This window comes from Neomonachus schauinslandi, chromosome 15 (genome assembly GCF_002201575.2).
Source record: "Neomonachus schauinslandi chromosome 15, ASM220157v2, whole genome shotgun sequence".
Classification (NCBI taxonomy): domain Eukaryota; kingdom Metazoa; phylum Chordata; class Mammalia; order Carnivora; family Phocidae; genus Neomonachus; species Neomonachus schauinslandi.
In genome coordinates, this window is record NC_058417.1 from 7,775,009 (window position 1) to 7,796,430 (window position 21,422).

The following is a 21,422-nucleotide window of genomic DNA, read 5'->3' on the forward strand; positions in this document are numbered from 1 at the left end:
TGAGAAGGCAGCAGCTTATGCTAAATATAATGGCCAGTTGCAGATTTTACTCTCAAAAGGTACTCAATCGTGACTAATGACCTCAGCAAGTGGGTCATGACTCTTCATTGGCCTATTTGGGAACTTTAATATTGTAGAGGACTTTCTATACTTTAGATGTTCTACTCTAGAGAGAGGAATTGAAAGAGCAATAAAATAATAAGTACCTGCTGGATACAAAGAATGGTGCTTGGTACTTTACAGGTACCATGCGTTTAACTTAGTTGTCCTATAAATTATACACTATAATTCCATTTTACAGAGGAAGGTCAGAAAAGTCCAATGGCCTAAGATCAAACAACCAGCAAATTGCAGTGGTTAGGCCTGAATTCAGATCAGGTCTATCTGATTCCCAACTCCTCTGCTCTGTTCTTTCTCACAGTTACTTATTAGAGTCTAAGACTTCTGACTTGAACTCCACCTCAGCAGCATTTAACAGTTGGTGCGGGAGGGTGGTTGGGATTATAAAGAAAATAAGATTGGCCATGCGTTGATGGTTGGGGAAGCAATTACCCCTACCCATATTTGAGGAGGGTCATTATACGAATTTCTTTGCTTTTTACATATTTGAAAATTTCCATAGTAAACCTAGGCTTATAGGAATTTTCATTCTGTAAAGGTATTCCATAGGCTCAGCACCTAACCAGGACATTGTGGAGGACCCCAACTGGCCACACACACACACACACACAGTCAAAAACCTCTTCGAGAACAAACCCTGCAGATATTAATTAGTTGTCAAGGTGCAAAACACAAGTCTAGAGATCTCAGCGTTTCCAGCATATATCAGTATAAGCAAATGTTCCCTTTCCATGAATGAATTACAGCATTCAGCAACATTTACTGTCATGTTCCTCACCATTTGCTCAAGCCCAGCCAAACCAAACGAGGGATCACCAGTGGAGAGAACAGCAAATGTTTGCAAACTGTGAGCAAATTAGGAGAGACTCCTACATTTAGAGAGACATGAATTATTGTGTGCAGATATAAATAAACATTGTTCTCAGCTCAGGCTCTGTCAACACCTCAGCCCTCCACACAAACTCATCCAAAGATAAATGAGCTAGTGTTACTCATACCTGAGGAGCTCCAAAAACCACCTGAAGGGGCACACGCTGTACTTTGCTAAGCTTGTTTGCAAAACTCAGCCCTGGGAATACAAAGCTACCACAAAGTATGCAGCCAACTCTGAACTATGTGTTTTTAGGGAGCCATAAGGGCAAAACAGTTATTCTCTTTTGTTGATCCACGTTCTGGGTCTTGGCAGGGGGCCCTCCAGGGGTCCCACAATTATTTTCCCCTCTACCTTGTCCATTTTTAAAATTAAGGCATGCTTATTGTATAATGTGTTTTAAAATACAGACAATCAAAAGGAATATTTAAAATTGCCTTAATTCTACCAACCAGAAGGAACCACTGCTAATTTTGAACATATGCTTCTAGAATTTTTAATGCATATATAAACTCTTCAGAATTAAAATAGGAACATACTGTAGGTAACTTGCATTGTTCATTCAAAAAGAGCCTATGAACATTTTAATGCCTATAAACAACCTTTACAACAATATTTACAATGTCTGCACATATGGACATAAAACAATTTATTCAGTCAAGACATATTATTGGATATTTACCAAGAACTGAATACTCAGGCTGCTCTCACATTTTTGTTCCTGAAACTGAGCTTGGATAAATATTTTAATAGATAATTCTTTCTACAAATCCATCATTATTTCCTCAGGATAAATCCTTTGAAGTAGAATGCACAGATTAGAACTTTTTGAGACTTCTAATACAAACCGCTTTCCAGAGAGAATATACAAGGTTACGTTCCTTCATCATCCTAGACTCTAACAGCACTGAGTGATGATTATTCTTTTTTTTATCTTTGCCAATTCAATAGGTAGAGCACTATATCACTTTTTTTTCTTGGAATTTGTACTTCTCTTACATTAACGATATTGAAGCTTTATCATGTTTATTTTTTTATTTTTATTTTTTTTAGATTTTATTTATTTATTTAACAGAGAGAGACACAGCGAGAGAGGGAACACAAGCAGGGGAGCGGGAGAGGGAGAAGCAGGCCCCCCGCGAGCAGGGAGCCCAATGGGGGACTTGATCCCAGGACCCCGGGACCATGACCCGAGCCGAAGGCAGACTCTTAATGACTGAGCCACCCAGGAGCCCTATCATGTTTATTGAAAATTATATTATCTTCTTCTCTGTTGATATAGTTTTTATATGTATTTGCATTTAGTATTTATCTTTAAGGCTGTTCACATTTTAACAGTGGTATTTCCTTGTCTGTCTTATGCGATGCAATTTCTTTCCTCATTTTTGATTGCCTTTTAACTTGATTTGCTCTTTGGAACACAGAAAAGTTTTAAATTTTTAGGTTAAAAAATGCATATATCTTTCTCTTTATGGATTCTGTGATTTAAGTTGTACTTAGACTACCCTTCCCAAGTTTATATTTTCTTCTATTAACTCATTTAAAAATTTTAATCCACCCAAAATAAATTTCAGAGAATAGTGTGAGAAATAGACATGACATTTTTTCTCCCAAGGGATAATTCAGTGGTCCCTATCCTGTTTTTATTTTTATATTTTTTTAAAGATTTTATTTATTTGAGAGAGTGAAAGTGAGAGAGATCACAGAGGGAGAGGGAGAAGCAGACTCACCGCTGAGAGGAGAGCCCGACATGGGGCTTGATCCCAGGACCCTGAGATCATAACCTGAACTGAAGGCAGACGCTTAACCAACTGAGCCACCCAGGCACTCCCCTACACTGTTTTTAATATAAGCACTCTTACTTGTTGTGATGAGCACTGGGTTGAATCACTATATTGTACACCTGAAACTAATATTACACTGTATGTTAACAAACTGGAATTTAAATAAAAACTTAAATAATAAAAACTGGAATTTAAATTTAAATAAGCACTCTTTTCCATACTGATTTAATGTATCTCCCTTATTTAATACGTGAAATACTTATATAGTCTTTGGTCTGTTCTCAGACTTCTCATTCTTTTTCAATGATCTTGCCATCTATTCTTGGGCAAGTACCACCAAATTATTCTAGCTCTTGGGCCCTTTCCACTATGTTATAATACCTTAATGGGGAGCCCTATCTTATTCCATTCCATTCCATTCCATCCTGACTTTTCTTTGCTATTCCTCCTGGTTTATTCTTCCTGAAACACTCTGGAATCATTTTATTAGGCACTTCATTAGGATTATGTTACAGCCATAGATTATATTGGAGAGAATTAACAGCAGGACAATTATTATTTCTCCTAATACAGAAAGATGGTATGTCTTTTCATACATTATAGTTATGTTGGGTGGGGCCATCCGATTAGTTCTGAGCCATGAGCTGGGAACATAAGAGACATTTACCATTTCCGATTAGAGGGAATTAAGAGCATATGTGAGTCTTTCACACTCTCTTCCGCTAAGGTGATGACCATAGAGGCCACATCTTGAGAGTGGTGGAGTCACAATCACAAGGTGGAACCAGCCTAGATCCTTAAGTCACTGCCTGGAGGATGGCAATCTTGAAGTCACCCAGCCTGCGTCAAGCTTTAAGTGAGCAAGACAGAAACCTTTGGTTTGTGTCAAGCTACACAGGTTTGCAGATTTATTTTGTTACCACAGTATAGTCCCTTAGGAAAGGTTGCAACTTCCTTCCTCAGTAAGTATTGACCTGTCCCTTGTTCTTGTGATAAGGGAATCAATTGCGTTTTCATTCGCTGTAATGTTAATTTCTTTTTTTTTAAATTTTATTTTATTATGTTATGTTAGTCACCACACAATACATCATTAGTTTTTGATGTAGTGAGCCACACTTCATTGTTTTCGTATAACACCCAGTGCTCCATGCAGTACGTGCCCTTCTCAATACCCGTCACTGGGCTAACCCATCCCCACACCCCCCTCCCCTCTAACACCTCAGTTTGTTTCGCAGAGTCCATAGTCTCTCATAGTTCATCTCTCCCTCTGATTTCCCCCCTTTCATTTTTCCCTTCCTTCTCCTAATGTCCTCCATGCTATTCCTTATGTTCCACAAATAAGTGAAACCATATGATAATTGTCTTTCTCTGCTTGACTTCTTTCACTCAGCATAATCTCCTTCAGTTCCATCCATGTTGATGTAAAAGTTGGGTATTCATCCTTTCTGATGGCTGAATAATATTCCATTGTATATATGGACCACATCTTCTTTATCCATTCATCTGTTGAAGGGCATCTCAGCTCCTTCCACAGTTTGGCTATTGCGGACATTGCTGCTATGAACATTGGGGTGCATATGGCCCTTCTTTTTCACTACATTTGTGTCTTTGGGGTAAATATCCAGGAGTGCAATTGCTGGGTCATAGGGTAGCTCTATATATAATTTTAATTTCTACTGGATAGGGATAGGATCTCCGTTCGCCTAGCCAGTGAGGAAGGGGACAGATATAAAGTAGGAACTTCACTGCCATGCCTAAAAGCTTCTCTTCCGGATTGCAGTTCTAGCTCACACTCGCCCAAGCTGCAGGGGCAGCAGACCCCACTTCCTCTGTGTTAAGCCCCTCTTGCTGCTGCCCTCCTTTCCTGAGCCGAGCAACTCATGCCAAGTAGAAAGGTGAGTGAATGCATCAAGCAGCCTCTGTGTCTGTACCTGATACACTCACTCCCAGATTGTTTGTCCTGGCTCCCGGGCCCTCTAGCTCTAAGTCCGGGGAGGGAGGGATTGGTTAAATTTTGCTTTGTCGCCCCCCACCCCTCGTTCTCCGGACGTGCGTCTCGCCCTTTCTGTGTCATGAATCATGGACTGATGGGCTCTTTTCTCAATCTGGTTTCACCTACATACCCTAAATGGCAGGAGTTCTTAGAAATTCTAGCCAAGTGGGCACTAACCCCTGATTTCACATGCACACATGTTCTTTTCATGGAAAATCTGGGGGGCGGGGGAGAATTAATTAAATGTGTGAGTGCAAGCCATCATTTTAGACTAGGGGTCCTTTCATGAATATTTTCATGGAAGAACTTGGAAAAACTAAGTGGAAACCCAGATGTTGAGTGAGGGAGCAAGTTATCTCCTTTTCTACCCTCCACCATCCTCTGCATGTGGAAGGGAGTAGCGCTCCCAAGATTTATTTTCCCCCTGAAACTTTGCTTAGAAAATGGAAATGATTACGGTCAGTTTCAAATAGTGTTTTTCCCTCAGTTGCATAAATCACGAATGCTAGCCAGCACTCAGTTGATGTCCTCCCCTATGTTCCTGTCAGTTCCTACTTTTCAAACACCCATTCATGAATGAGATCTTATCTGTGAAAAGAGTTCTTCACTAACTCTGGGGTCAAATATATCACGTATGAGTATTTTCTTTTTCATAAAGCAAAACTACTCAATTTAAATAGCTATCAGATTATACCCTGTTAATATTTTTGGCATTAAAACGATCTATCTTCTACGGAGCAGTTCTACGTACACTAGATGGTAGTTTGATTTGTTTTAAACGCCTTTACAAGGTTAAAAGTTGGCAATGCTGTGTTGGTTTCTGAATTATTTTTGAAATGTTTTGTGGTCTATATAATCCCAAACCCTGTGAGCCACTGGAATGTATCTTCAAATAGTTTTTCAACAAGTGGAATATTTTCTGAGCCCTTGCGTTTCTGAGAACGTCCGCCTGTCACACTGAAAGACAAGTTGAGTATCAAGTTCTTAGCCCATAACTTTTTCCACCTCAAAACCCCGTGGAGTCATTTGGCATCTAACTGTTGCAGAGGAAATGTCTGAGACCAACCCAAAGTTTTGTCCTCTTGTAAATAAATTTTTACGGGATAGTTGCAAGATTTTTTCTCCCCTTTCTCAAGGCATTGCTTTAAAATTTCCCCTGTGCATTCGGTGAGATGGTATGTGTCCTGGCTGACAGGCCAAGGGGAGAGACCCTGGCATCACCTAAGTTTGAACCTAGTTCCAAACGTCAACAGCCACTATATCTGGGGCAGTGTTATGGGTCAAATTGTGTCCCCCAAAAAGATACGTTGAAGTCCTATTCCCCAGTACCCATGAACATGACCTTAGTTGGAAGCAGGGTCTTTGCCGATGTAATCAAATGAAGATGAGGTCATTAGGGTGGGCCCTCATCCAATGACTCGTGTCCTTATAAGAAAAGGGAGATTGGACACACACACACATTGAACACCATGTGAAGACACAGACATAGACATGGAAGGACGATGGCCACATGAAAACAGAGGCAGAGATTGGAGTTTCACTGCCACAAGCCAAGGAATGGAATGCCTTGAGCGATCAGTCGGAAACTGAAAGAGGCAAGGAAGGTCCTCCCCTAGAGGCTTCAGAAGGAACGTGGCCCCTGCTGAGAACTTGATTTCAAACTTCCGGCCTCCATAACTGGGAGACAATACACAACTGTTTTAAGCCAACAGTTCGTTATGGAAGCTCTGGGAAATGAATACAGATTTCCCAAAGACTATGAACTTCAATTACTTTATCTACAAAATGTGGATAATAATTTGTTAGAAGACTGCTGAGAAGGTGAAACGTGGTGAGATGGGACAAGATACGTAACTTCTGGCACACAGGGAGAATCTAATAAATAGGTTATATCATCATCTCCCTCCCCACTCCCCCATTGCCTTCCTTGGGTAGCTCTCTTTCCTGGAAATGCTTTCTTTTTCTGTCCTCCTGACATTTTTAATACAAAGCTTATATGATTTTTATAAAATAACAAAATCATTAACTGGATTTCCAGGCCCACCCCCAAAGATTTTTTGATTCAGTAGGTCTTAGGTAGACCTCCAGAATGAATATTATTTGAAGGTGTCCAGACGTGAATTCTCATTAAGTATTGAAAGTGCAATGTAATTTAAGTGGTAGACCTGGTATTAGTATTCCTGTTCTATAAATATGGAAACCGAGGTCAAAGGAAATTGAACCCAAGTCAGAAAATGTAAAATCAAGTAGTTTTTTGAGGCTGAACTTCAAGAACTTCACTAGTTTGATGAAATGTGAAACTCTAGACTGGTATGAAAAAACACCAGATAATGAGGGCTCCATAATATATAAAATATGGGAGACAGTCCAGGATTGGATTAAGAACACATGGAATTAGAAAGGTTTAAATTCTAGTTGTGGCACTTACTTTCAAGCTGCGTGAACTTGAGGAAAACTATTTAACCTCTGATGGTCTCAAGCTCTTCTCATCTGAAAATGGGAATAACACATATTGGGGTTCTTGTAGAAGTGAATGAGATGCTGCAACAAAACATTTAATACACAGGAGGTACTAAATCAATGACATGTTTTTGCAAACATACGTTGATCTTTATTTCAAAAAAGGTAACAACATCTTCATTTTCTGCTCTTGACTGCCTTAAAGGTAAAAATGCAGGGAGAAGGAAAGTCCACAGATGAGAATTAGTAACTGATTTTATTGATTGATTGATTTGATTTGACAGAGAGAGAGAAGGAACACAAGCAGGGAGAGCGGGAGAGGGAGAAGCAGGCTTCCTGCTGAGCAGGGAGCCCGATGCGGGGCTCGATCCCAGGACCCTGGGATCTTGACCTGAGCCGAAGGCAGACACTTAACTGACTGAGCCACCCATGCACCCCTAGAATTGGTAACTCATTTTAGAAAAGATGTGATGTCCATGCTTTCCTGGTAGCTTATAAATGAATAATTAATTGTTGTGAGAATAACTTCTTTGGGATTCTTATTAATTTGCCTTTAGCAGGTCTCCTTGTATCTTGGAATTCTCTGTTTTCATAGTATTGACAGGTCACCTAACCAAAATACGTAAGAACCATTTTTAAGAGTTGCTAGTAGCTAATAGAAAATGTGTGTTTAAGGATGCTCTCAGTGGGTTATGATTTTCTCAATGAATAGTGCCCCAAAGGATTTGTTTCCTGCTACTCTTGGAACATTTCATTATATTCTCCCACTAGGCCCTAGGATGCCGAGGAGGGGACCAGGAAAGGAATGCTTTCCTGATGTGGGGAAGCAGGAATTTTGACATCATCAAAGGAGTCAGGCGCACAGAAAACAAGCAAAAGGACAGGAAACGCATCTGCACAAAACGGCTTCTTTTATTTTGGTGTTATTTAAACCACTGTGGATTTATATCGAATTAGAAACAGCCACCATATTCAAATTTTATTTTTTGTTGAACAGGACATGCTTTTCAGATATCTGACATGATTCCAGTTGTTTCTCCACGTCATCTGTCCTCAGCAAACTGCAATGCCAGTTTGCTTAACTCCCCTGTCCTACTCGTCGAATTGATCATCCAGGATGCGAAGAACAGGAAACTACATAGTAGCTCAAGTATAACAATATGCTTGTAGCAATATGTCTGCAATGGACGTTCCAGACTTGGGGCAGTGGCTCAACAATTTTTTTTTAGTTTTTAAAGATTTTATTTATTTGAAAGAGAGAGAGAGAGAGGGAACACAAGCAGGGGGAGTGGGAGAGGGAGAGGGAGAAGCAGGCTACCCACTGAGCAGGGTGTGCGATATGGGGCTCAATCCAGGACCCCGGGATCATGACCTGAGCCGAAGGCAGACCCTTATCCAGCTGAGCCACCCAGGCGCCCCTGGCTCAACAATTTCACCCCAAAACTGGGCTCTGTTTCTTCCACCCTGCCTCCCACTGCCTGTTTTCTTGTCCTCAGACTTGTCACTTCATAGCTGCAAATATGGCTGCCTCAGGGCCAGGAATTATATTCTCAGCCCTGCTTCCTGAGAATGAAACGGAAAGGGCCAAGAAAGCACCTTCCTGGTCGCCTGGGTGGCTCAGTCATTGAGCGTCTGCCTTTGGCTCAGGTCATGATCCTGGCGTCCTGGGATCGAGTCCCGCATCGGGCTCCCTGCTCAGCAGTTGGCCTGCTTCTCCCTCTCCCACTCCCCCTGCTTGTGTTTCCTGTCTCGCTGTCTTGCTCTCTGTTGAAAAATAAATAAATAAATAAATAAAAGAAAAAAAAAAAAGAAAGCACCTTCCTTGGTATGCCTGTTTTTTTTCAGCAGTAAACAAAATTACTCCTATCTTTTGTGCCAGACTGTGTAACGTGGCCATCTCCGGAGTTAACTCTGAGAAATGTGACTGAGATTACTCTGATTGACCGAAGGTGATCAGGATTCCCCTCCTGGGACTGGGCATCTTGCTTCTCTTCACAAAATTAGAACGTTATTTAAGAAGGCAGAAGGCCATGTCAGTGGACAGAATTTCCTATCGGGCATCTCCCTGCTGCTTTTTCCTTTTTTCTGCATTCTGCACTTTTCCCTTCTGGTATCCCAAAACTCATGTATGGAAGCATCCCTGGGGAGTGGAGAGGGAAAAGTGCAGCCGGTTACAGATCCCAAAGTGCAGCTGGTTACAGCTGAGGTGTTGGATCTGACTGGCATGATCTTAGACTCAGATCCTATCCTGATGTTACCAGCTACCCCGGAGGAACTATTAGCAGGTCAGAGGAACTGATTTCAAGCTCATAAGAGGCTGATTTGTAACCTCTAAGCCGCACACTTCGAGTGGAACATCTATTCAAAGAGAACTCGCAGCCGTTTCTCTGCCCTGGCTCCAAATCTACCTTGTAGGCTGGTCTTAGTGGTGCTGGAGCTGGAGGCTGGCAAACCCCACTCCTGCAGGCTCACGGGTAGGCTCTGCCAATAAGGGATGGCAGTGCAGCAAGGCTGGGACAGGGAGAAGGGGCTCCCTCCTCCTATCTGCTGTGGGGCTGCCTATGGCTCTGCGCACCTCCCTCCCAGGCCTCTCCACTCCGGAGGCAGCAGCTGAGCCTGGGGTACGGCTCTTCTAACACTTCAAGAACCGGCATGATCAGCTCGGTGCTGCTGTCATGTAGAGACAGACGGCCGAAGGCAGGGTCCTGAAATACTCCACACTTCCTCACACCTGAGTGCCTACTCTAGGTGAGCAGCAGTTCACCTTTACTAAGCCTCCAAAGGAAGACGAGGGCAGCTCGTTAATCACCGTACATTACATCATTAGTTTTTGATGTAGTGTTCCATGATCCATTGTTTGCGCATAACACCCAGTGCTCCATTCAGTATGTGCCCTCTTTAAAAGCCATTGTTTACGATTACATCAAGGTTCTGGACACATCCGCTTATGTGGAAGCTCTAACTCCGGTGAGCAGAGCTAGACCTGGTGGGAGCCCATCGAACTAGGAGTCTGAGCATCCACCCTTCTTTTGGGCCCCTTTCAAAGCAGGAGACCTCTCTCAGGCAAGGAACGTCCTAGGCCTGTCTTGTCTCCACCCACTCCCAAAAGTCACGGGACCAGAAGAACCATCAAAGGTGATAGGTAATGGCAGTAGATTCCGAGAGAAGAAAATCCGAAGACCAGAAATCTCAGAAGACTGAATCCAAAGATGTGAAGTCGAACTCAGTATTATTTTTTTAAGATTGTATTTATTTATTTGACAAGAAAGAAAGAGCACGAGCACAAGCAGGGGGAGCAGCAAGCAGAGGGAGAGGGAGAAGCAGGCTCCCCGCTGAGCAATGAGCCCCATTCGGGGCTCGATCCCAGGACCCTTGGATCATGACCCGGGCCAAAGGCAGACGCCCAACCGGCTGGGCCACTCAGGTGCCTGAAACCCAATACTTTAATCTCTTTGACCATCCTTCCAAAAGCTGGGCTCTTAGCAGCACACCTGGTAACATCCACACCTACGTCATTTTACGAGCAGAGTTACTACAGGTAGAGTAAGGGATGAGATAGAGACTATAATGAGACAGAAAAAGGCTGGCCTGGGTGTCTGGAGAGGAGATTCTACCACTTAGAGTAAATTAGCTTCTCTGGACCTCACTTTCCAAATATATGAAATGAAAAGGTCGAGCTCTATGGATGTCTGAGGCCTACCTCTGCAAGTCCCATTAAGCGACACTGTAAAGGTCAGGGTTTCTACATGGTGTTTTCTAAAGAAACCTGTCCAGTAAGTCTAATGAAACATGATAGTTTCAAATCAGGAAGTCTGATTCACCTTAGAGTAAGTAAAAATTGTTGACACAAACATATTCCAATGCCCCAAACTGTTTGTTCGTGTGTGTTAGGCTACCATTTCCCAGGTTTTCATGGCATTTCACAAAATGGGTTGTGTTCAAAATGTTTGCTAAACAGCAGGTCCAACAAAATTGTGCCAGACTCTTAGAGAGAGAGAAAGCCTGAGTGGGGCAGAGGCAGGAGGGAGAGAGAGAATCTTAATCACGGAGCCTAACGCGGGGCTTGATCTCACAACCCTGAGGTCACGACCTAAGCCGAAATCAAGAGTCAGATACCCAACCGAGCCACCCAGGTGCCCCTGTGGCAGACTATTTTAGTTGCTTACCCAAAGTCCATTCCTTACTTGTTCCCCAGGTTTAACATTACTTCGATGTGATTTGGGACAGCTTCACTTGCAGCTATGGGTGGCCAAATCATTGTGCACAGGCATGTAACCCTGTTCTCTCCAGAAGTACCTCTGGGGATTACTTTTCAGAAGAGTATGCTTTGAGACTAGTGACCTGGGGTAACTTAATTACAAACATTTAGATAGATGAATGCACTTCCTGACCAATCACACCAGGATGTAGTCATCTTTTAGGCCATGTCTCACAAAAAACATTTGCTCTGGTTTCTCTCAATAAATTGGGGCATCTGGGTGGCTTAGTCGGTTAGGTGTGTGTCTGCCTTTGGCTCGGGTCATGATCCCGGGGTCCTGGGATCGAGCCCCATTTCGGGCTCCTTGCTCAGTGGGGAGCCTGCTTCTCCCTCTCCCTCTGCCTGCCACTCCCCCTGCTTGTTCTCTCTCTCTAATAAATAAATAAAATCTTTTTTAAAAAGATAATAAATAATTAAGTAAATAAATAAAAACTTCTACATTAATTTGTGCACTTGATCATACCCTGCCCCCATTTTTGGAAAGGATTTAAAATGAAGGAAAAATCTGTTAGCCAAAGAGGAACATGTCTATTCAACACCTTGTCTATCATAAACGAAGAGCACTTGGGAATTTGTATTTTCTGAGTATATGAAATATAACATTCATGTTAATCAATCTTTTAGACATAGCTGTGTTGTCAAGTTAAAAAAAAAAAAAAGCTGAAATCCAGTAATTCTCAGTTCTGTGTACCGAAATCACCTGTGGTGCATTAAAAAGAAAATTACAGGTCTCTTCCTTCCATTCCACACCCCTTCTGATTTAATTGGTCTGTAAGTGGCTTAGGCATCTGTAATTTTTGAAGCCCTCTGGGTGATTCTGACAGACAGCCAAGGTTGAAATACCGTGTTTTATAAATCACAGAAACTGTTACACTTCAAGATGCTCAGGTGAATAAGGCTGTACGATATGGTGGAAAGAACAGGTATCAGGGGTTCTGGTCTTGGTTCTGGAACTCAAGCAGCTAGAAGACTGGGCAGATCACTGAAAACTCTGAGCCTCAACGTGTTAATTCATAAAGACTTGCTATGGATATAAACATCAAATGTTTATAAAAGCACACAATAAAGTCTGAGTTCGAAAACTTTTAACACAGTATTTTTTTTTTTTAAAGATTTTATTTATTTATTTGAGAGAGAGAGAGAATGAGAGAGAGAGAGCATGAGAGGGAAGAGGGCAGAAGGGGAAGCAGACCCCCCTGCTGAGCAGGGAGCCCGATGTGGGACTCGATCCCGGGACTCCAGGATCATGACCTGAGCCAAAGGCAGTCGCTTAACCAACTGAGCCACCCAGGCGCCCCTTTTAACACAGTATTTAATGCCATTTTTCTCTTCATGGAGTGTCCTTTTCCTCATCTGCAGGAAAAATCTACTGTCCTCCAACTGAGCAGAGTTCAAATCTCTGCAGCCTTCCCTGACCCAGTTAGAATTGTTATCTCATCCACAGTTTTGCAATACCTTTTACATTACCCCCTCACGCTGACTCTATTAACTGAACCTCTCCTACCCCCACCCCCCCATTGGGAGCACGGCGTAAGCTCTCACATTTGGGGAGAATCTTACTCTTCCTATCCTGCGTCTAGCAATGTTAGCGGAGGTGAACCAAATCGGCTATCACCTTATCAATGAAGACACATATCCCCCTTATAGAACGCAGTTACCTCTTTCTCTCTTTTCCAAAAGCTGCATCCTTCTTCTTCAGTGTCCTTTCACTTGCGAAACTCCTACATTAAAAAAAAAAAAAAAAAGAGGAAGGAAGGGCTTCTGAGATCTGCTCTAGAAGTCACAACACTAATGATCATTTTTAGAGCCTATATATAGTTGGTGCCTGGCTACCCACTAGAGAGACCTCATTTAATTCTCTCGACCCATCTTATAAAATAGATGCTATTATCCCCGTTGCACAGCTAAGTAATGAGGTTCGGGGAGCTCATGTCATTTGCTCAAACAGGTCAGAAGGCCAGAGATGAAGTGAGGACTCGAATACAGCCCTCTCACCAGAGCCCGAAACCAACCAGCACACGCACCTGCTACATCCTGAGATAGACTCTGAGGACTCCACTCCCCGGGGTGGCTCAGGGACAAGCAACCCCGAGTCCACCGGTCCTCCCACTTGATAGCCAAGAGAGTAAAGCTGCCACCGATCAGACTGGAAGGTGGAGGCATCGTCCCAAGAACCATTTTCTCTTGACGATTCAGTCTGCAAGAAGCGTCCCAAACTGACTTTAAAAACTGAAGCGCGCGGAGCCCGCAGCCCAGCCCTGCTCCTCGCACGAGGTCACCGGGATCCGGCCGGAGGACGCAGGGAAACCTCTGGGAACGGCGGCGCGGGCCGAGGGCCGCGCGCGGCCTCTTTTCCGGGAAGATTCAGCCACACCGTGCTCCTCGCGTTTCTCGAAAGAACCTCAGGCTTCCGCCCTCCAGCCCCGCACTCTCCCGCCCGCCCAGTGGCGAACACCTCCAGCCACAATCCTTTCCTTCCGCGTCTTGCCCGCCGGAAGTGACGCACCGGAAGCGGCTCCGCTCCCACGGGGGCGGGGAAGGAAGATGGCGGCCCCCAGCAGCCGGTGAAGAGAGAGGAGGACACGGGGATCCCGGGGAGCGGCCGGACTCTTGCGTTATGGCCGCATCCCCGCACACTCTTTCCTCACGCCTCCTGACAGGTACGGCACCCGTCCTTGGGCACGACTTCGGGAAAATTCTCATCTAGTTGCCACGTGCAACGCCGTGGTTCCGGCTGGCTGCAACCTTGGGAGCCCTTGGCGAGGTCGGCTGGGCACCGGTGGGGGGAAGTGACCTCTGGAGCAGCATGAAGTGAAGACGCTGTGGAGCTAGGGTCTAGTCTTGCAGTGTGGCCCCGGTGGTCCGCACCGCCTCCGTCCCCCTCCCCCGGGGCCGTGGTGTGCGGTGCTGCTTTCGGTTTTGCGAGTGGAGGCTGGTGGAGAGGATCGAGGAGAACCTTGGGGCCCCACGAGTGTCTTGGCTTCTCAGAGCCCCAGTTCCTAGTTACGAGTGTAAGTTACTTGTAAGCTCCCTCGTGAGGACTGGCGAGCGCTCTGCCCTCACTCGGAAACCTTGTTCCAATACAAAGGGTGGTGCTGACAATGGTGATGTCACGATAAAGATAAAATGACGCAGGGGATGATAACTATAGGTAGTGGGCCACAGTCCCCCTCAAGCTTTTGGCTTTCCACCATCAGCGTGGGCCCCGATATCATCCTCCCATTTGAAGGCCCTGTGATGACTGTATGGTAAAGGTGGTAGGTGCTTCCGTGGCTAGGTCTCCGCTCAGGTGGCACCTTTTCAGAGATGCCTACCCTGACCACCCTATTTAAGGTAGAACCCCTTGCTCCTCTTTTCTCACATCACCCTTATGTCTTTCCCCATGGTTAGCATAGTCTGTAATTGTTTTTGTTTTCTTTTTTTTTTTTTTTTTAAGATTTTATTTCTTAGAGCGAGCATGGGTGGGGGGAGGTAGGGAGCCCCATGCAGGGCTGGATCCCAGGACCCCAGGGATCATGCCTTGAGCCCTCCAGGCGCCACTTAATTGTTTATTTATATACAGATTTTTTTTTAAAGATTTTATTTATTTATTTGAAGAGAGAATGAGATAGAGAGAGAGAGCATGAGAGGGGGAAGGTCAGAGAGAGAAGCAGACTCCCCGCCGAGCAGGGAGCCTGATGCGGGACTCGATCCCGGGACTCCAGGATCATGACCTGAGCCGAAGGCAGTCGCTTAACCAACTGAGCCACCCAGGCGCCCTATATACAGGTTTATTATGTGTTTCTCCCAACCCTGTGAAGGTTAGGACAGTTCCTCTCTGGCTGGTCTCTGTGCCCCTAGGGCCCAAAATGGTACCTGGTCTGTACTGTTCACTCTTAATAATTGTTTGTCCATTAATCCAATTTGTCCATTCATTACAGAGATTAATTAAAGAAATGTTAAAGAGGAGGCTGGGAATTGTTTTGCCCTCGGTAGTTCTGATGATAACAAATGGCTGTGTGAGGAATGTGTTGCTGGTGGTCTGAATTGGAGATGGGTAGCAGAAGCCAGGGACTCTTTTTTGGTCAAATCCCGCCATTAGGCCTCACCTTTCGCAAGCTCTCTCTGCAGTGCCTAGCGATGTTGATCACAGTGACTCTGTGAAACTCCTTTCTTCCTTTTCTCTTATCATATTATTATTTTATGGGTCTCTTTTGGCTGTGTAATATCAGGGCATGTCATTTGTGTTTTCTGGAGTTGAGTTTACTTATCTGTAAAATGAGGCAGTTGAAAACCAGATGAGCTCAAAGTCCCTTCTGGTTCAAAAAAAGGGGAGGAGAGTGGGAAGTTGGAGGGAGTATAGATGAAACAAGATTGGCCATATTTTAATAATGGTTGAAGCTGGGGAATAAGTATTGGGAGCTCATCGTATTCTTAGGTTATTGTCTATGACTGAAATTTTTCATAATGAAAAGTTTTTTTAAAAAGGTCTGATTCTTTTTTCTGTCATCCCTGACTGTGAGCGTTCTTTGATCATGACCCTCGGCACTGATTCTCAGAGAGCTCATCCTTTCTTAGTGCTTGAATTGCTACCTCTGTATGGAGGTTTTTCCAGTGTGCATTCCTCAGCCTAGCTGCTCTTCTGTCTTTCAGTGCCATACTTGCAGCTTCCTGTAAGAACAGTTTCACTTCACTGCTCAGAGTTCCCCAGTTCTAGTAAGTGGGCTGCATATGGTTTGCAGCTGGGACGGTCTTTTCAGTGCTGGTATGAAGACAGTTTAGCTTCCTGAAACGGTGAACACAATTGCCCAAAAAATCTGCTAGTGAGTGGTCTGTACAACCTGCTATGATCCGCTTGAAAGATCATTACAAGACCTGATAGGGAAGCACCGTGGCGGGAAGGGGTGGAAGAAAGTCAGAGTGTGACTATATTAGGTATCTGGTGGTTGTGTCTGCTTTTGCTTCTAAAAATGCAAAGTATTTTATTGCCATTAAAAGAAATTCAGAACCTACAGTTACACGTCTGTGCACTACATTTTAAAAGCTCTACCATTGTGACTCAGTGTGACGTTGAATGGTGGATATGGTCATGTTTCCAGATTTTTAATGTAACTCTTGTAAGCTCTGGGTATCTTCAAACCTACGTTTGTTATCCAGGGCTGAAATGTCTTTCAATTTCTAGGCACTGATTCATAGAAATGGGACATGTTTTGACTAAATGAAGTGTTTTCATCATTTAAAAGTGCAGTTTCCAGCTGGTTTCTTTTTTTCCTTACTACTTTTCTGTAAAATCTCAGTTTGACCCACTTAACCTTGAGAGATATTTTCCAAGGTGGTTCTTTCCCTCCCAGCAACTTGTATTTCTCATAGGACCAAATGACCTCAAAACTGGTTTTGAAATTAAGGCCCAAACAATAAAACTTTGATGTTTTTTGATGTAATCTTTTATGTATATTTTTTTATTGTATTTATTTATTTGAAGAGAAAGAGAGTGTGCACACTCACACAAGCAGGGGGAGGGGCAGAAGGAGAGGGAGAAACAGACTCCCCACTGAGCAGGTAGCTCACAGGGGTGGGGGGGCTCAACCCCAGGACCCCGGGATCATGACCTGAGCCGAAGGCAGATGCTTAACCAACTGAGCCACCCAGGCGCCCCGACATAATCTTTTAATATTAAAATCCTATCTTCCCAAAGAACAATGTCAGGCAAAAGAAGGAAAATTGTACACCGTCAAACAAAACAAGCAAACCCTTGAATATCAGGACTCACTTGAAAGGAGATTTCAGAGGACTGATGTCAGTGCTTATTCCCTCCTGTATGATGTATATGCAGGCAACGCATATTCCCGTATATGGAAAATAAGCATTTCATAAATAACTGAGGTTGGAGAGTATGATTCCAGTGAAGAAGTGACTTATCTCCGGTCTACGATAATTGCCACGTATTCTGAGGGGCACTGATGCTTCCAAGTAAGTTATGTAGAAAATCTAGGCAGCAAACATGATCTCTGTGTTGCAGAGAAAGCACTCTATCAGCTTTTGTATTGGAGGTGAGTGGAGAATCTCTGCCATCAAGGAACCCAAAACTATGATGGTGGAAACAAATGGAAACAATTGGCAGTAAGAAGTGCCATAAAAAAGAGTATAAAGTGACAGAGTGGTTGAAAAGAGACTTTGAAAATTTGACAAGCAGAGAGTGGAGGCAAGACACAGCCAGGAGGGAAGCATCAACAAAGATGAACAAATTGTGAAAATGTGTGGTGTGCTTAGTGGAGAGTGATCAGTTACGCGTACGTGTCTGGGCGAGTAATGTCTATCTTGGCCTTCCCAGAGAAAACCCATCGAATACAACCCATCCGTGTGGAGATAATAGGAGAGCAATTGGGCAGTAGGCTTGATGACCCTGGAAATGAGTCAAAGCTTAGGAATTACCCTATAATTGCATTTGCTTGGGGACAGTATGTAGTGGGACACGATTGTCTTAAAGTGGCCAGACACAGCGAGAGAAGATGAGTGAAGGTGGTGGAGAATGAGAAATATTTTGGGTCATGGAAGCCATGGGACCATCACTTACATGGCCTTACACGGAAGCATTGGATTCGTTATTTGAGAGAAGGTTTGGTTTGATTAAAAGCCAAATTCAGACCACAGCTCTTTTGCTTCTTCCTGCCTAGATTGATAGAGCCAAACTTCACTGAGGACTGTTTCCCCTCTCTTTTGGTTAGTTGTCTTACCCAACATGGCCAAAGTATTAATCTGAAATGTATTTTCCAGTTTACTGTCACTTACTGAAAAAACCTGTGTTTCTCATTTCCACTATTTTAAAAGTGACTGAACTGTTTTATTTTATTTTATTTTATTTTTAAGATTTTATTTATTTGTGAGAGAGAGAATGAGAGACAGAGAGCATGAGAGGGGGGAGGGTCAGAGGGAGAAGCAGACTCCTTGCTGAGCAGGGAGCCCGATGCGGGACTCGATCCCGGGACTCCAGGATCACGACCTGAGCCGAAGGCAGTTGCTTAACCAACTGAGCCACCCAGGCGCCCCTGAACTGATTGTTTTATTATTTTTCTCAAAACGATCTACATTGTGGTCATTTCAGCACTTCATATAATAAAAGTATAATGATCCCGAAATGCAAAATTGCCCTATCCCTGCTGAAGAATTTACGCTTAGTGAATCAAGGGGATATGTGGCAGTGATTCACAAATCCGGTCAGAGTTCTGACCCCTCACATGTGCCGTTGCTTATGGTGGTGGCCGGCTTTGCTTCTGGGTAGACGCAGTCAGCATTTGGTGAGAAGCACTAATCACGTGAACCTTTCCCTTTTCTCTATACAGGTTGGGTAGGAGGATGTGTCTGGTATCTAGAAAGAAGAGCTATGCAGGAATCCCCTCACACATTCGTGCATCTTTTCAGGAATGTCAATAAGCAGTGGATTACATTTCAGCACTTGTCCTTCCTCAGGCGCATGGTATGTTCAGAAGACCATCCTCACTGTGCTGCTGTCTGCCTTTACTTTCTTTGTATGAGGGAATTTGAGAAATTCCTATTAAAAGAAGAGTTGTAAGAAGTACTGCTTGAAAAAGACTTTTATTTAGTGTCCTTTTGGCATTTATCCAAAACTTTAATTCCTTGTTTTGATTATTCTTAACTAAAACCAGAATAGTCCTGGCATTGGACGTTAAAAGTATGATCTTGAACTTACTGATTAAGTTTGGAGAAAGATTGAAAACTTCTGGCATATTTTACCTAGGAGAAAATTAGGAAAAGCTGAACTGTTATCATACATCTCTTTAAATTCTTTGAAGTTCTGTGAATATATCAATGATACAGAAATAATTTCTTTAACAGTGTGACCTTCCCATTTTCCCTACATCAGCAGTGCATCTAAAAGTCTTTTAAATGCATGCACCTCTGAGTAGTTTTTGTAGCAAACTGAGTTTTTAGAATTTGCTAGGCATTTTATAGTGGGCGTTACTCCTACATCCTGGTCCTCTAGGTTGGCTCCATGATATTGTGGGCAACATGGTAGCTTATTCCTAATTACCAGTGAGGACATTTGCCATTAAATAGAAAAGTATAGAATGGAGATAGTTAAAAACTCATAATTATGCAAGCGTGAACAATTAGCAAGTTCATAATCTCAAATCTGATTTGACACTTCTCTTTTTTTAACTTAGAATGCCCACTTTAACTTAAAATGTAAAATTAACTTAAAATCTTAATGAAACTCATTATTTTGATAAGGGATTTACATTTCCAGAAATGTTCAGATTTCTTACTTTGGGGATCAAGGGTAATGGGTATTTAGAAGAGAAACTCAAGTATGTATAATGCCTTATGTGCACAGAATTCTGGGTTCATTCATGAGTTCGTAATTTCTTTCTAGAACTAGTGTATGTAATTTCAAGTCTTTGTGATATAACAGAAAAATCACTTAACTGGTTACCAGAGCAGGTGGCTCTGAGGACCAGGGCCACTTATAACTAACTGATTGTTGACTCTTGTCAGTTACAACTAACTGGTTGTTGACTCTGTCACTTTATTTCTGAGCCTTAGTTTTCTCTTCTGTAAGTTAAAGAAAGAGATACTGATAATGATCCGGCTTCTTAAATAGCCTTTAAAAAGCACAAATAAGATATATATTTTATAAATTATGAAGGTCTGTATTATGTAAAACTACACAGTGCCTCACTACGTTAGTAATAGTTAACTGCTGCTTGCTAGTAAGCGATAGAGACTGCGGACTGTAAAGCTCGCATTCTTTCCACACACACAGTGCTCTAACGTAACTGAGCCCTGAATTATACCCTACTGCTGAGCCCCTCTCTGCCCTGTTTGCCTAGAAACGTGGAAAGTCAACAGGTTGTCTTGGGCTCTTGATGTTAGAATATTTTTTCACTGTATTTGGTGGGGATCATGTTAGAGATCATGCTAGAGGGAATAAGAAATTTATTTTTCTTTCAAGGAACTTAAATGTCCAGGATTTTCTAAGCCATAGAATTAAAAACCATCACCGAGGTGTCAGTTGTGTTCTCTGTACTTCTTAATGTAGTGATTTCCATGTAACAAACACTTGAATATTCATTAATTCAGCATGTATTTACAAAGGTATAGGAAAATCCTTCAAGTACTGTAACAGGCTGATGGGAGGAGTTACCCAACAGCGGTGTAAGAGCACTTTGGGCCTTGGGTGTATAGTCACTGTACTTTCCTTGTTTAGTATGTCACACAACTGAACAGAAGCCTCAACCAGCAAGTAAAACGGAAGCCAGAACCTGTGGCATCTCCTTTCCTTGAGAAAACATCTTTGGGTCAAGCCAAAGCAGAAATCTGTGAAATGAGACCTCTTCTACCCCCCAGCCTACCGTTATCCAGAAAGCCAAATGAAAAAGAATTGCTCGAACTGGAATCGGCATCCGTAATTGAAGGCTCGCTAGATGCAGGGAAAGAGGCGAAGGATGAAAAGCGCTGGAAAGAGATGAAGTTGCAGCTGGATGATTTGCCAGGAATTTTGGCGCGGCTGTCCAAAATCAAACTCACAGGTACTTTGTTTTTCTGATGCAGTTAGCTTCTTACTCGAAACTTTATTTTTAGTTAAACGAAATGCTAATTTTATTACCGCACCAAAAGGAGTATCTTGAAACTACTGATCCTCTAGTAGTATTTTTTTTCTCTCTTCGATTTAATTGGGATTCAAAATCAACTTTTCTGAATTCTGTTTACACAGAACTGTAAATAGTTTTGCAGTAAATATATTGTACTAAAATTAGTCTTTTTTACTTGTAATTAAAGTAGAATGCTTATCCTGCTTATATCCTTGTCTTTTGTGTTCTTAACGCCTACTATCTTTTAAAGATGGCAGTGGGGTGATGAGTTCTGTTTGAGTTCTGAAAACAAAAAGGCCTGCACGCCTGTGGCCACTGGCTCTCCGAGCGCATCGCTGGGTTTTGC

The 21,422-nt window shown here is 43.0% G+C and overlaps 1 protein-coding gene and 1 long non-coding RNA gene across 2 annotated transcripts in view; one reads left to right on the forward strand and one right to left on the reverse strand.

The window, feature by feature from the left end:
• Window positions 1–7,192: 7,192 nt before the first annotated feature.
• On the reverse strand, window positions 7,193–13,669 carry LOC110584684. The gene is made up of 3 exons (XR_002480589.1): window positions 13,511–13,669; window positions 13,145–13,207; window positions 7,193–7,258 (listed from the first exon to the last, which is right to left on the reverse strand). It is a non-coding gene; the product is annotated as an uncharacterized LOC110584684 (long non-coding RNA).
• A 361-nt stretch (window positions 13,670–14,030) lies between these two features.
• The window catches only part of LOC110584592 (protoheme IX farnesyltransferase, mitochondrial), a 134,516-nt gene continuing 127,124 nt past the window's right edge, over window positions 14,031–21,422 (forward strand). The window contains exons 1-3 of the mRNA XM_021694697.1: window positions 14,031–14,146; window positions 18,806–18,939; window positions 20,692–21,013. Coding sequence (XP_021550372.1) covers window positions 14,104–14,146; window positions 18,806–18,939; window positions 20,692–21,013 — 499 coding nt within the window. The 5' untranslated portion in view covers window positions 14,031–14,103. The remainder of the gene's footprint in view (window positions 14,147–18,805; window positions 18,940–20,691; window positions 21,014–21,422) is intronic.